Source organism: Lithobates pipiens, unplaced genomic scaffold (assembly GCF_037356315.1).
Source record: "Lithobates pipiens isolate NorthernLeopardFrog02 unplaced genomic scaffold, aLitPip1_a1.2 Scaffold_10, whole genome shotgun sequence".
Lineage (NCBI taxonomy): Eukaryota > Metazoa > Chordata > Amphibia > Anura > Ranidae > Lithobates > Lithobates pipiens.
The window spans coordinates 207,657,050-207,672,848 of record NW_027507686.1 but is presented as its reverse complement, the minus strand read 5'-3'; the positions used below and the strand labels follow the sequence as shown (position 1 = coordinate 207,672,848).

Sequence of the window (15,799 nt, the reverse complement as noted above, 5' to 3'; positions counted from 1 at the left end):
TTTACAGTTAGCCATTAAATACCATAGTTTCAAGCTCAATACAGAATATTTTGACAAGCTATTGCAGTTTTTTTTACCATAATCTAACTAACACTAGCTGTAACTAATAAGTATTACAAAAGAACTCACAAAACAAGAGACATTCCTTTTGACATGGTTGTTCAAAAAGAAGTGGCCTGGAATCTTAGGCACCTATACAGATGACCTGCAAGAGGAGTGGGATGATTAACAATGAACTACTCCCAATAAGATAGGATAATTAAGCACACCAGTGAGCATTAGTTGGCAGGAGGGCAACAAAGTGTGTCAATGGTTAGCACCTACTTGTGATTTTTAGGATAGAGCTAATTGCAAATGTGAAGAAAGTGTAAGCAGACACTTAAGTGTCACTAGCATGTAGCCAGCTGAAGAGTGCACAAGGTCACCAAAGATAATAAAACTGCTAGATAGGTCTAGCCAATCACCTGACTTGAATCAAATAGAAAATTTAAGGAAAGAACTAAAGATCAAAGTTCATAAAAAAGGCCCACAGAATCTTAATGATTTAAAGACAATGTGGAAAAATGGGCCAAAATCACACATGAGCGTGCGACTAGTTTCTCCATACAGGAGGCGTCTTGAAGCTGCCATTACCAACAAAGAATTTTGTATGAAGTATTAAATAAATTTAGTTAGCGTGTTCAATACTTTTTCCCAGAGTTATTCCATTTTATTACACATAACTTAATTGATGAACTTATTTGTTTTGGATTCTTTGTATGTATGGATTGCATGGGTTGTTACCGACATGTGGTGACAATGTCATGTTAATAGCACCTTTGGAAATATATTTACCTAAAAAAATTGTGACATGTTCAATACTTATTTTACCTGATATATATATATATATATATATATATATATATACATACATACACACATAGACACACACACATACACTCTGTAGATGCAACATTGAAATAACCTATAAATATTTCATTATGCATCCAGCAATAGCAGCTGTGTTTGCTTTCACTTTGTCGACCCATCCTGAAAGTAGGTTGTTTAAGCCCCCGGGCTACCAGAGAGGTTGCAGAGGCACGATGCAGCCACGTGACCCTCTGGGTGGGAAGGGGTTAAACAACGTGAGCATCTGCTCCTAGTGCAGTATATGGAGGGCTGTCTAGTGTCTGAGCCTGGGACCACATGTTCGGCTGTCCTCCCATCCTGCCATCTCCCCCAATTATCTATTAACATCCAGGGCTGTGCACATGCTCTCAGGGGCTCTTTAACAGGCTTCTAGGAAAAAGCAGGGCAAGTACACAGCAGGGCTCTGGGAACACAGTAATGCAGAGTATGGGGAAGCAATCGCCTCTCTGTCTGCCTAATGGCAGTTTACTCACTGGCTTAGTGTTGTACCAGCCTTGTTAAAAATGTAACCCTTTCATAATTCTCTACAAGGCTCAAAGGACTTGGCTAAATGCTATTTTATGTACACTAGCCACAATACTCAAACCTTGTAAAAAAAAAAAAAAAAAAAAAAGTTAATTTTGTTCTCTGCATGTGACCACTGCTCCTTTGCATACCTTAGCCGTACAGGTCTGAATAAGGAAATTGTTCAGCTCCCAAAATGTACTGGAAGCTTTCCCTGCTCTGTTCCTGCATGATTTACAATATGCTATCAATTAACAGGACTGCGGGAAAAAAACTAGCATACAATATGCAGGGGGCTCGTTTACAATTGCAGTAGCCCTCAGATGAACAATTCATGAGAATACAGGTGGTGAGGAGGCATTATGTCACCTCCTTACTGCCTGCTTTAACTCCTAAAAACCCACACAATCATGTTGCTGGTTGAGGGGAAGGCGGTTGCGGTTTAGTCCAATTGTCTTGAATAAGTCACATTCAGTGGGTAATACTGTCCACCGAATGTGACAGGGAGGATCGTTACTACTCCCCTGGCATGAGTATGCACCTGTATGACCACTTGTTTTTACCCCCCCCCCCCCCGGCCACAAGTGTAAACTAGGCCTAATGCCGGCCATACACGGTTCGAATTTCGAAATAATTTTCTTGCGAAAATCGTATCTAACAATTTTCGTATGGATTTCGCACCATTAGTGGGCTGCAGCAACAGCCGATTTTCGTGTGGAAATCAAATTTGAGGAATCGGACATGTTGGAATTTTTTGGAAAAACAAACGATTTGCTAATCAATGACGGGAGAATCGTGCGAGAAATGTAATAAGAAAAGAAAATTTACGGAAAGAAAAGAAGATTCCCGGCCACAAAAATTATTTTCTGAGGTGAAATTGAAGGCTTAGTCGGCCGAATTTCAAAAATCAATGGTGGCATCATCGGATCACAAAAAAAAAACCTTTCTGATTTTGAAAAGAAATTTTTTTGAAAATTCAACCATGTATGGCCTGCATAAGGGTGTCTCTCGCAAAGGTTGCATACAAAACAACTCTCACCGTATGGCAATCAGGTGTGAGGAATAATTATCTGTATATAGCGATTTGATTAAATCCTTGTTTTCAAACAATATCCTAATTTTGGACTGGGATCCTTTTCTTTAGGAAAGTAGTGCGATATCCAAGGCTTGCCATGCACAGGCAATCTTTTATCCGAACGAAAGAAGATTGGATGATCCTACAATATTGTAATACATTGGCATGTGGTGCAATTTGATGTCACAAATGCTTAAAGTGGTTCTAAAGGTTGAAAGTTATACTTACCTTAATGCATTCTCTGTACGAGAGCAGAACCTCTCTCCGCTCTCTTCCTCCTCATAGAGACAGTCTTTATGGAGTCATTGGATCCTGCTGCTGTCAATCACAGTCAGTGAGGAGGAGGCAGGGGTGGGGGCCGATCTGTGCTCTGTGGGTCTGGGACACACAGAGTCAGCTCAGGAATGATCCCTCACAAATGCCCCCATAGCAAATGGCTTGCTATGGTGGGCATTCGACAGGGGAGAAGGGGGGAGAAACCAGGAGCTCCAGCTGGGGACCTGTGGAGAGGAGGATCGAGGCCACTCTGTGAAAAACAATCACACAGAGCAGGTAAGTATAACATGTTTGCTATTAAAAAAAAAAGGGGTTTACAATCACTAAGTGCCTCCTACAGATGCCCACTTTTTAGATTAAGGACGTGTTGTTGGCATGAGCCCGTATTGTACGGATACAGCACCTACTTTGTTGCTGACCAGGAACCTAGGGGATTGAGTCAACTGGCTTTGGGTTTGTGATGATAGGCATGCAGCTTGCTTTCTAATGCATTTTGATTGCATGGAGGATCATATTGAGATGATTCTAACACAAATCAGTGTTCATTGGCAAGGGCATTTGACCTGCAGTGAACCTCCTTTGGATCTGCATTTACCCTCCTTGAATATGCTTTCTTAGTTAAATTATAACTAAAGGCAAAACTTATATTTGGATTTGGATACACTGGTGAAGTGTAAAACAACAATTGTCAGGTTTTTATTACTGTGTCACCATTAAGGACATTCTTTATCTCTAATTGTCCTAATCTCAATTATCACCAGGAATGAAGTGAGGGTAAATCCAAATTTTTGGTTGCCACCATTTGTTTCAGTGACAACTATCTAAGAGGGGATTTTTCTTATATTGGGAAGAGTCATGTTAAGTCTACAGAACAATACGGTATATAAAAGAGCCTCGCGCTTGGTTTTTATATGAGTAAATGACTGGTGCACCAAAAAGATCCTGAATACCAAAATCAAACTAAAGAAAAAACTTACAATAAGGTGATCAATCAATAAATTATATTAAACAGTGAATGATTACAATATCTTCAGAAATCATTAAAAATTCATGCGTATGTGAAAAAGTCCAAATCCACATATGATCATCCAGTGCTTCAAAGTGCTCAGTGCTCAAATGTAAACAAAATCATCCTCCGGTGTTCAGCGTTCTTTAAATGGCCAAGCCTCTTTTTATCCAAAGGAGGGCTGATGCTCTCACCAGCAAACTTCCAATTAGGTTTGAGACCTTGTCAGCAGGATACAGCAAAGGTGTCCCCACAGTAAAAGTATGCAGCTGAGACCACGAGCCACCAAACTCACTCCAACACAGGCATTTCTGGAATCCTGACAGACCCTTGCATCTTTCATCCAGTGTTGCACTGATGTTTCTGGATTCTCAGTCATGGGAAAAGCAAAAGAATTGTCAAAAAATCTGTGGGAATAGGTAGTCGAACTGTATAAAACAGGAAAGGGATATAAAAATATATCCAAGGAATTGAGAATGGCAATCAGCAATGTTCAAACTCTAATCAAGAAGTTGAAAATTAGGGGTTTTGTTGAAACCAAACCACGGTCAGGTAGACCAACTAAAATTTCAGCCACAACTGCCACCAAAATAGTTTGGGATGAAAAATCCACAAATAACTTCAGGTGAAATACAGCACTCTCTGAAAACATGTGGTGTGGCTGTTTCAAAATGCACAATAAGGGGGCACTTGAAGAAAGATGGGCTGCATGGTCGAGTCGGCAGAAGAAAGCCACTACTACGCAAATGCCACAAAGTATCCCGCTTACAATACGCCAAACAGCACAGAGACAAGCCTCAAACCTTCTGGCACAAAGTCATTTGGAGTGATGAGACCAAAATTGAGCTTTTTGGCCACAACCATAAAAGCTACATTTGGAGGAGTCAACAAGGCCTATGATGGAAGGTACACCATTTCTACTGTGAAACACGGAGCTGGATCGCTGATGTTTTGGAGATGTGTGAGCTACAAAGGCACAGGAAATTTGGTCAAAATTTATTGCAAGATGAATGCAGTATGTTATTAAAAAATACTGGAGGAACATTTGCATTCATCAGTCAGGAAGCTGCACATGGGACATACTTGGATTCCAAAATGACAATGATCCAAAACACAAGGCCAAGTCGACCTGTCATTGGCTACAGCAGAATAAAGTGAAGGTTCTGGAGTGGCCATCTCAGTCTCCTGACATTAAAGAGGGAGTCCACCCTAAAAAAAAATTATTAAAAGACAGCAGCCATAAATACTACAGTTGCTGACTTTTAATAAATGGACACTCGCCTGTCCCAGGGTCCAGTGATGTCGGCAGCCGAGGCCAATCTATCGATTGGCTCTCGGCGGCTGCCACCGCCATTCACAGTGAGGGAATCAGGAAGTGAAGCGTTGCGGCTTCACTTTCCGGTTCCCTACTGCGCATGCGCGAATCGCGCAGCGCAATGGGAATGGTCTGTGCTGTCTCTGGGACCCGTGTGTGTCCCAGCAGTCAGTGCGGCGGGACAGGAAGAAGCATAGACTCCCCTGGGACTCTATGCCTGGAAGTAGGTGCAAATACCTGTCTTAGACAGGTATCTGCACCCCCCTCCCCCTGAAAGGTGCCAACTGTGGCACCGGAGGGGGGGGGAGGGTTCCGATGAGCGGAAGTTCCACTTTAGGGTGGAACTCCACTTTAATATCATTGAGCCACTCTGGGGAGATCTCAAATGGGCACTTCATGCAAGACAGCCCAAGAATTTCCAGGAACTGGAGGCTTTTTGGCAAGAGGAATGGGCAGCTTTGCCATCTGAGAAGATAAAGAGCCTCATCCCCAAATACCACAAAAGATTTCAAGCTGTCATTGATGTTAAAGGGGGGAATACACGGAACTGGGGCATGTAAAGTCTTGATCAGGGTAATTTGGGGAGTTTCTGTTGTCATTATGATTTAAAAAGAGTAAACACAGTTGATTGATAGTAAATGGCTTCAGTCAAACACTAACCATGAGTGAAAGAAATGTTTTTGTGTTATACATATTCTCTGAAAAATGGGCAAGAAATCATAAATTCTGCCAGGGTATGTAAACTTATGAGCGCAACTGAATAAGATTATATATTGTATATATGATTTATTTCACTATACTGGCAGATTTATTTAGCACTTAATTTGTGATATACCTCAAGAGCCTGTGCAACACTATTTTCACATTGTTAAGCTCCATACACACTATCAGACTTTCTGCTGATATTTTCCTTCAGATTTACCAAAACCATATAATATGAGGTCAAACCTTAGGAGTTTCAATTTGTATGCAATCAGGCAGGACCCTTCTACTACATGGTTTTGGTAAATCTGAAGGAAAAAATCAGCAGAAAGTCTGATAGTGTGTATGGGGCTTTATACTCACAGAAAAAGGTGCCTCTAAGGTCATAATCAATCAGATTTATTAGGTACACAAATGTATTTGTCCACTTACATATAATAAAAACGAGTTCAGCACAAGATATCCTGAATTATATCTTGTGCCGAACTTGTTTTTATTATATGTAAGTGGACAAATACATTTGTGTACCTAATAAATCTGATTGATCCCGACCTAGTGGCGCCTTTTTCTGTTTGTTTTGCATATTTTTGGAGTTGACTCCTTGCTTTCCCGGGAAGGCTTGCCTTGGAGTACGGACTGTCAGCCTGTTTACACAAAGGTTTTTTTGTACATTTGCCCTATATTAACATTGTTAATTTGATATAGAATTATTGACTAATTTTAAGTGGACATTTTTTGAGTATTTAGTGCAATCCAGCATCAGCGCTACTAACCACTGTTTTTGTCACATTGTTATACTATCTGCAGATTGTGGAAACACAATTGGTGGACGCAGCAGCTCATTTATTAACATGTTATTATTGTTTTCACCATTTATTTGGCCAGTAGGCCACTCATTCTGAACATCACAGTAATTGTTTTATTTTTATCCACATTTGGGTAGCGCAGAGGTACACTTACACACATACTAGAGCACAAACCAAGCAATAAAGTCCAAGGAATTATCTGTAGACCGCTGAGACAGGATTGTATTAAGTCACGGATCTGGGGAAGGGTACAGAAACCTTTCTGCAGCTTTGAAGGTCCCAATGAGCAAGGTGGCTTCCGTGATCTGTAAATGTAAAAAGTTTGGAACCACCAGGACTCTTCTTAGAGTGAGCCGCCTAGCCAAACTGAGCAATCAGGGCCTTAGTCTGGGAGGGGACCAAGATCCCGATTGTCACTCTGACAGAGCTCCAGCGTTTCTCTGTGGGGAGAGGAGAACCTTCCAGAAGAACAACCATCTCTGCAGCACTCCACCAATCATGGCTGTATGGTAGTGGCCAGACGAAAGTCACTCCTCAGTAAAAGGTACACGACAGCCTGCCTGGAGTTTGACAAAATTCACCTGAAGGACTCTCAGACCATGAGAAACAAAATTCTCTGGTCTAATGAAACAAAAAAAATGCTTTGACCTGAATGGCAAGTGTCATGTCTGGAGGAAACCAGGCACCGCTCATCACCTGGCCAATACCATCCCTACAGTGAAGCATGGTGGTGGCAGCATCATGCTGTGGGGATGTTTTTTCACATGAACTGGGACACTATCAGGATTGAGGGAAACTTGAATGCAGCAATGTACAGAGACATCCTTGATGAAAACCAGCTCCAGAGAGCTCTGGACTTCAGACTGGGGTGAAGGTTCATCTTCCAACAGGACAACGACCCTAAGCACACAGATAACAGGGGGGGGGGGGGGGCTACGGGACAACTCTGTGAATGTCCTTGAGTGGCCTAGCCAGAGCCCAGATTTGAACTTGATTGAACATCTCTGGAGAGATCTGAAAACGGCTGTGCGCTGACACTCCCCATCCAACCTGATGGAGCTTAAGAGGTCCTGCAAAGAAGAATGGGAGTGCCAAGCTTGTAGCATCATGCTCAAAAAGACTTGAGGCTGTAATTGGTGTTTCAACAAAGTATTGAGCAAAGGCAGTGAATACTTATGTACATGTTTTTTTTTCCTTTATTTTTAATAAATTTGCAAAGATTTCAAACAAAATTCTTTCACGTTGTCATCATGGGGTATCGTTTGTAAAATTTTGAGAAAAATACATTTAATCCATTTTGGAATAGGGCTTTTACATAACAATATGTGGAAAAAGTAAAGCGCTGTGAATACTTTACAGATACGCTGTACATATTCCAGTTTGGTTAAAGGACATGTAAACCTTTGTTTAAAAAAAAAAAGCAAACATGTCATACTTCCCTCCTCTGTGCAATTAGTTTTGCACAGAGTGGACCCGATCCTCCTCTTCTGGGGTCCCTCAGCGACGCTCCTGGCTCCTCCTCTTCTCGAGTGTCCCGTCTGGGAAGCGTTCTCCCTCAGGGCACCCATGAGGGTGCACTCCTGTGTCCTGCTGTTGCGTCCATTGACACAGACAGCAGCACTCGGCTCTGCCCCTGGCTCCCACGCAATTGGATTTGATCAACAGCAGTGGGAGCCAATGGCTGCGCTATCAATCTATGCAATCAGGACCCAAGACACTGGCTAGAGGGAAGTCAGGTAATCATACTCTAATGGTAAGTTCTCTGTAGGAATCACATTTATTGCCAAGATCTAGACATGTAATAGAGCAGTTCTATCCCCACTCACTTGGTACTCTTTCTGCTCTTTTTTAGCCACTTTTTACTTGTCAGCTTTCAACAAATGTGAAGGGAGAACACAGGGGAGGAGTGGGTGTTGTACACATTCTCTGTGCAGTGATGGGCTCTAATATAAATGAAGGAGCATAATGAAATACTAAAAAGGAAGTGTGGAAAAACCTATGCACTCTGGGCCATGTGATGGCGATGACCAATTAGAATCCACCTGGTCTGTCCTGTCAGAGCAGGATGGAGAAGAGAGAGAGAGAAGCTGGGATTTCAATTCCCGGGACAGGTGAAGCAGGTGTGGGCTCCCTAAGGATTACCGGCGGTAAGCACAGTGGGGAATGGGGGGTGGAGAGGGGGTCCAGTGTTCAGTTATTCTTTAAAGGTGAACATTTTAACGAAGGTGAACACTTTAATGAACTTGCAGTTTTATAATATCTGCAATTAAAAAACAGACACACAAAAAGAAAAAACTTTAGTCCTTGTTCAAATGAGCCAAAACCCTGCAAACATTACCTTTCCTCTAAAAATCCCTTCTGAGAACAGAAGGGCAATACCTGTGCCTTGAGCTTTATAGTTGTACACCCGCAGTGAGAAAACACCTACGGCACTGCTGCCTCTGACTGCTAGTCTCTGGAAATTTGTAGTAAGATTTGAAGATGTCATTGATGTTCTTCTTGCTGGAGAGTAATCTGCCCTGCATGCGTCTGCTTCATTCCTTCATTCTGTGGCTCTGTGCATTCTGATTCTTGTATATCCCCCCACCAATAATCGGAGAAGGGGGGGGTGTCAGCTCTGACATAAGATATTAAAGCCTTCTCCTTTACTAAGATGGTTGCCTTCATACAGAGACAGTACAGGACAAGGCATGATAACTGAGTAAGGTGAACAGTAGCAGTTGGGCCTCGCTTAGCAAAGTCCTAGAACCATCCTAGGAGTTTTCAGGTCAGGCTTCAATAAGTATATAAATGATCCACACCTATAGCAAGGGTATTATGCATTCAATGCTGCACAGCTTGTTTTTATCTACAGACACCCCTTATCCGAATAAGCAGTTTTTTTTTGGTAAAGATGAACTAAACTTTGAAGGGTAACCTCTTCAAACTAAAATAGCCAAACCACGATGGGCTACACAGAAAAGTTGCATAACAGCCAAATAATTTTCTACAAGAACAAACACTTTCACAAAGATATTTCAAAACGACTTTATTTTGTATGCTGTGGCTTATTTTGTTTTTACAACTTTGTCATGGGGAAAATTTGAGGTTAGATTTAAAATGTAGGAGCCCCATACCTGCAGCCTCCAAGGTCTGATGGACAAAACTCTGACACTTTCCGGTAAAGTTTAAACTTTAGTGCTTTGAGCCACTTGTATTGGCCAGTCATCATGATGCGTGGCCAAGTAGGGATGTGTGGGAAGTGGGAGGGATCAGGAAAGCTTCAATACTAGCATGAAATGCCAGCGCTTTGCCAGTCAGAATGGCTTGGTATTTGGGTACAAGGGCACAGGCAGGTATCTGCAAACACTTCTAGGTGTCTTTAAACTATAGCTGAAGCATGTTTTTTCATGATAAATGGCAGATTTGCTTTACAATTTAAGGGGAAAAAACAAACTCTTGGTCCCAATATTTTCAGCATATCACTGCATCTCGAAAAGTTTTTTTTTTTTTTTTAAATCCCATAAAACCAGTGTACATGATTCGAAACATCTAAAGCTATCAGACTGGTAAAATAACCTATATTACATTTTTTTTTCAGTACAGGTCTTACAGGAAAAATAGCCTAACAGCAAAAAGAAAACTGTGATTGGTGCACTACGTTCTAGAGACAGAGCTAAATGTTAGCACACACTCCGGCACAACTGACAGCCCCTGCCAAGAAAAGCACTCTCTCCGAGACAGAAGGGTTATCTAGGTCAGGCCTAAAACGTTTTTGTACAGGAGAGCAAGTAAAGAAAAAGCACTTTTAGCCTCTCTTTCTATAATATAAGGCTCAAATCCCAGACAAATAAACTAGATTCTTATCCCATCAAACACAATACAGCATCTTAGTATGTCAGACACATGATGGTGTAAAGAGATGAGCACAAAGACTTGACGTGCCACAGAAATACAGTTTTGTTGGACAACAACCGCCGAAGTCACGCAGCCTTTAAAAGTGGCAAAAAATAAATGAATGCAGAAAAAAAAATATATATAATGTGTAATCTTCTCAGGCAAGAGAGTGATTTCTATTGAGTCAATTAAAAACACTAAAATGTGAATGAATTTTTCAATAAATATTTGCTGATAAATGCAGTATAAACATAATATAATATCTACCAATTTAATTGCTCACCCTTCTTGACTTTTCATATTTTTACAACAGTAGGTCACTACCTGACAGGAGGCATGCGCAAAGCTGATAGGCAGTCCAAAGGCCAACTGAAGGAGTGCACACAGCAGGCTGACAATGCTTATTGCAAGGCAGTGGCTTAACGTTGTCAGGAAACAATAAGTGCTCCTACTGGGAGGATCACCAGATAAAAATCTTTACTACAAAAAAAAAAAAAAAAAATTGCCTAAGAAAACTACCTGATGTCAATAATATAATATAACTACATGCATACCCCACTTTTAAGTACACAATGGGGTTTATTTAGTAAAGCTGGAAAGTGCAAAATCAGGCTCACTTCTGCATAGAAACCAATGAGCTTCCATGTTTTATTACCAAAGCTTAATTGAACAATCTGGGGTTAGAATCTCATTGGTTTCTATGCAGAAGTGAGCCTGAATTTGCACTTTCCAGCTTTACTAAATAAACCCCATTGTGTACTTAAAAGTGGGGTATGCCTGTATAGATTTATGGTTAAAGGCGCTTTTTGATAAAGTGTACTTATAAGTATTGCCCCTCTGCCCTGACCGCACTCCAGTGAGCACCCCACTCCCAAAGATGCATACTTATCTCAGCTTTAATGCTCAGGTGCAGCCAAGATGTAAACAAACTCAAGGCTGCGGCTGTCAGATCTTTGCAAGTATCTACAGTATGTGGAAGCCGCAGTGCCTACGTCAAGGCCCCTCTGTATAATACAGTGCTAAATCTATATTTTTTAAAGTCTCCACGTTGGTGCATATATAGAAGTGCCAACCACCCTAGTTTATAATTGACACTATTTATAATTCACATTAAAAATATAGGTTTTTGTTACACACATTTGCAAATATGTGGAAGCAGGAAAGCTGGTAAGCGTGCTGGAAAACTTTTGTCTGTCTGTGATGCGCATTTCCATCCATGTGCACCTTACTGCAAAGGCTAGTTATAAATTGGAGTGGTTGCCATCCTTTTGCATACAGTAGTTTGTTCACTGGATTTAGATTGGAGGCACATTGGACACCTTCAGCTGCCATTGTGCTCTTCCTGGGTGTTCAAAGTGTCCCTATGCCTTTAAGGAGGAGTGGGCTTCCCTCAAGGCAAACTGACTCCTAATTTATCCACTTCTATATATGCTCCAACTTGGAGACTCTAAAAAATTTAGAGTTAGGACCGCAGCATTCAGAGGATCCTTGGCACTGTGGCTTCCACATAAATTTGCAATTGTGCGCAACTAAAACCTGTTTTTCCTTGAATTGATAAAGGGTCAATTTGTTTTTTTGCAGGATAGCTGGTAAGTGTTCTGGGAAATTGTTGTCTGTGATGTGCATTGCCCTTCCATGTGCACCTTACTGCAACAGATAGTTATAACTTAGGGTGGTTGCCATATTTTTGTATAGCTTGTTCACTTATCTAAAGCTTTCCACTGAAGGCCAATTGCCTTTATAGCATAAAACAGCAGACCAAGTAGAGTTCTGGTGGCCGTTCTAGCTGCTAAAGGTTCTAACACGCCCAGAATACTCACCCCAAGGTCCAGGTGGACTACAATACTCCTCAAATCAGAGATACATTTTAAAATTTGAGACCAATATGGCACAATTGCACTACAGGTCCAAACAAGCTTCAGGCATTTTTATTTTGGGCAAAGGAAAGCAGTATCATGACAGACATCATGTATTTGTACATGTATCTGCGTCTCGGTTTTCTTTGTGGTGTTGTGAGGCCTTGTGCTAATGAAGCTCTTGAGCCATGTCCGCTCTAATTTCTTTCAAGGCCCTCTGTCACTTGCCACAGGTCTTGTAAAGGGCATCACTCGGGTCGCAGAGCTTCTTGCGGGCCCTCACCAGGTGGGTGAAAGTCTCCACGTCAAGCATGGTCACAGCATGCCTTGAGGTTGCTAGGCGCAAAAATATAAAAAATATTGCGTCACACGTTTTTAGTCACTCAGTCAATTGAATTGTGTGATCTTGAAAAAAGGCTCCTGTACATTCTTGCATGACCAGCAGCAGCATATGCCCATGTATGAACTATTGGATATATTGAGAAGCTTCATGTTGAGCTTTGAGAAATGCAAAAAAAACTGCTCAGGTGTAAATAGGGGCTTAAAGTGCACTAATATATTAACATACACACTTGGAGCTATACATACAGAATAAATGAATGCTTATATGGTCTTGCTGTATCAATAAACAGCTATATACAGTATGTATGTGTACTCTTACCATACAACACGGTAGTATCTGCATGTTCAGCACTAAAAGGAACCCCCCTTACACTCTCAGAGACAATTCAGCACTTGCAAATATGACAAAGGATAAAAGAGGCCAAGTGCTTTCCTGTCCATCATCCATATTTCAAAGGAGCCAGTACTTCAGTCTGGGTTGTCTGAACAATGGATGACAGGCATGCATTGCCCAGGAAAACAGAAGCGTGTCTGAGCTCACCTGGATGAGATGTGCTGGCAGTGTAATGAAACACACGGATAGAGATGACCGCAGGAGACCTCGGAGAGCATAGAGAAATCTGGTTAGGCTGTGGACATTGTGTGGGCGTTCATCACTGCAGATGTCATCACCCCAAAGCACTGATCCCAGAGACTGGATTCCAATCCGCAGAATGTTCTTTTCTCCTCTCTGCTGGTAGAAAATTAAACATCACATTTAAGGAGTAATACACAAGCACATAACAATAGAAGCTGTACACACCAGAACTAAATTGATCTGTGTTCTGTGAATTTTACAAAGCCATTTAAAGTACTTGTAAAGGCACATGTTTTATTTACCTTCATGTAATATTTGCATGAAGGTAAAAATCCTTCTGTATGCAGCAGTCCCCCCCAAATATGTACCTGAGCCCCATCTTGATCCAGCGATGTCCACAAGAGCCTTGCCTCTCCGGGGACTCGCACTCCTGACTGGATTTTGGCAGCGGTGGGAGCCATAGGCTCCCGCTGCTGTCAACCACAGCCAGTGAGTCAATTAGGAGACAGAGGGGACGAGGCCGAGCCACGGCTCTGTGTGTGAATGGATACACAGAGCCGCAGCTCCGGAGTGCGCCTGCTTGAGTGCCCGCACAGCAAGTTGCTTGCTGTGGGGGCATCTGGCAGGAGGGAGGAGCTACTTATATAGTTGAGAAATCATCTTGAAGGATGTTGTGATGATCTTATAGAGCTTTTCTATCATCAAGTCCCAATATCGAATCTGCCATCTTGAATATCATCATAAGTCTGAAGTGACACCCAGACTGCAAAGCTGGGTGCCGTTGTGATCCGGTGGGGACACATGTGGGGGTGTCATGTTACGCCTGAAAATTTCTGAAACATATTTTGCACTTTCTGCACAGCGGATTTGAAGCATTTTTTCTGTTATTTTTATGGACTTTATGTTTTTGATGTCTTTCCATCTATAATATTTTTATGTCTATAATATATTTAGGTTTGTGAGCGCTGTATTAATCTTTTCATATTTTTTTTTATAACCTAACCCTGCTTTACACTTCTCCACAACATTATCCCTGACCTGTCTTGTGTGTTCCTTGGTCTTCATGATGCTGTTTGTTCACTAAGGTTCTCTAAAAAACCTCTGAGGGCCTCACAGAACAGCTGTATTTATACTGAGATTAAATTACACACAGATGGACTCTACTAATTAGGTGAAGGCAATTGTTTCCACTAGATTTTAGCGGTATCAGAGTAAAGGGGCTAAATACAAATGCACACCACACTTTTCAGATATTAATTTGTAAAAAAAAAAAAAAAAAAACTTAAAACCATTTATAATTTTCCTTCCACTTCCCAATTATGTGCCACTTTGCGTTGGTCTATCACATAAAATCCCAATAAAATACATTTATGTTTTTGGTTGACAAAACAGACAATTTCAACGGGTATGAATACCTTTTCAAGGCACTGTAGAACAAACCTCGCCCATAGCATATTTACCCCTTTGGGGCAGTGGCAGATAAAATCTTCTACAGAGTCAGCTGTGCCTTCACAATAATTCAGTAATGTACATAGAGACATGCTCCTCCAGCATGTCCCAAATGGAGAGGTACATTTTTAATGGGTAGTGGGCGTTTCTAGGTTAGATTCCCCTAGGAACTAGGAATGGAGGGTCAGGGGGGTTTTATAGAGCAATAGTAGCTGCCCTGTAGGCATAGAACCACAACTAAAGATCAGTATTCCACCCAGTCAGGCATTGAATCTAAATTGGGTGTCTGTGGTTTAAAGACAAGGCTTAAAGAAGGCACCATTGAAATATAAACCGATATGTTTTAGCATCTCGCCATCTTTCATAGGTTATCGTTAAAAATTGCAGATTACACTTATAGCGCTTACTATTTTGGCTGCAAATTTTAGAGCAGAAAGTGTTGATTTACTAAAGCTGGAGAGTACAAAATCTGGTGCAGCTGTGCATAGAAAACAGTTTCCGGGTTTTATTGCCAAAGCTTAAATGAATGAGCTAAAGTTAGAAGCTGAGATTGGCTACCATGCACAGCTGCACCAGATTTTGCACTCTGCAGTTTAAGTAGATTAACCCACTGGACTCCCTCAGCAGGTTAGCTTCCTTGCATTGAATCAGCACACTTGCAACCTACCAATCTAATGTAAACACAGAGCAGAGGAAGCTGAGCTGCTGAAAGAACCAACTTCAATTTGTTGTGAACTTTGAGGATGAATTATTCCACAGTACCTGCAGTGACAAAGGTCTGTTTACCCATTTATTGCTAGTAAAGGTCTATAGCCTAGCCACAGTTCTACTTTAAAGCCTACTTTAGCCCCAGCATAGAAATTGCTGAATTTAAATGTTATTCAGAACGCTGGATATAGCACTGCTTGTATATTACTAACAGTTTGTTTAATCTCCTATTAAATCAACCATTTCCTTTTCCAGGTTTACAGAAATCATTGCTAAGTTCTAACAATCCAGCTTATAAACAATTCACCAACACTTAATTAGTGAATAAAGACTCTACTTCTGTTTCTAAACCCAATTACTCCCCCATGGGGTGCTGCCAACCTGTTTCTCGGATGGAA

The 15,799-nt window shown here is 41.4% G+C and overlaps 1 protein-coding gene across 2 annotated transcripts in view; it reads right to left on the bottom strand.

Annotated features, from left to right (window-relative positions):
• Positions 1-15,799, bottom strand: part of ELP4 (elongator acetyltransferase complex subunit 4) — a 522,158-nt gene that overhangs the window by 255,452 nt on the left and 250,907 nt on the right. The window contains exon 7 of one of the 2 annotated variants that reach the window (XM_077460872.1): positions 13,209-13,400. In XM_077460872.1, coding sequence (XP_077316998.1) covers positions 13,209-13,400 — 192 coding nt within the window. The remainder of the gene's footprint in view (positions 1-13,208; positions 13,401-15,799) is intronic. The other variant, XM_077460873.1, reaches the window with a different exon arrangement.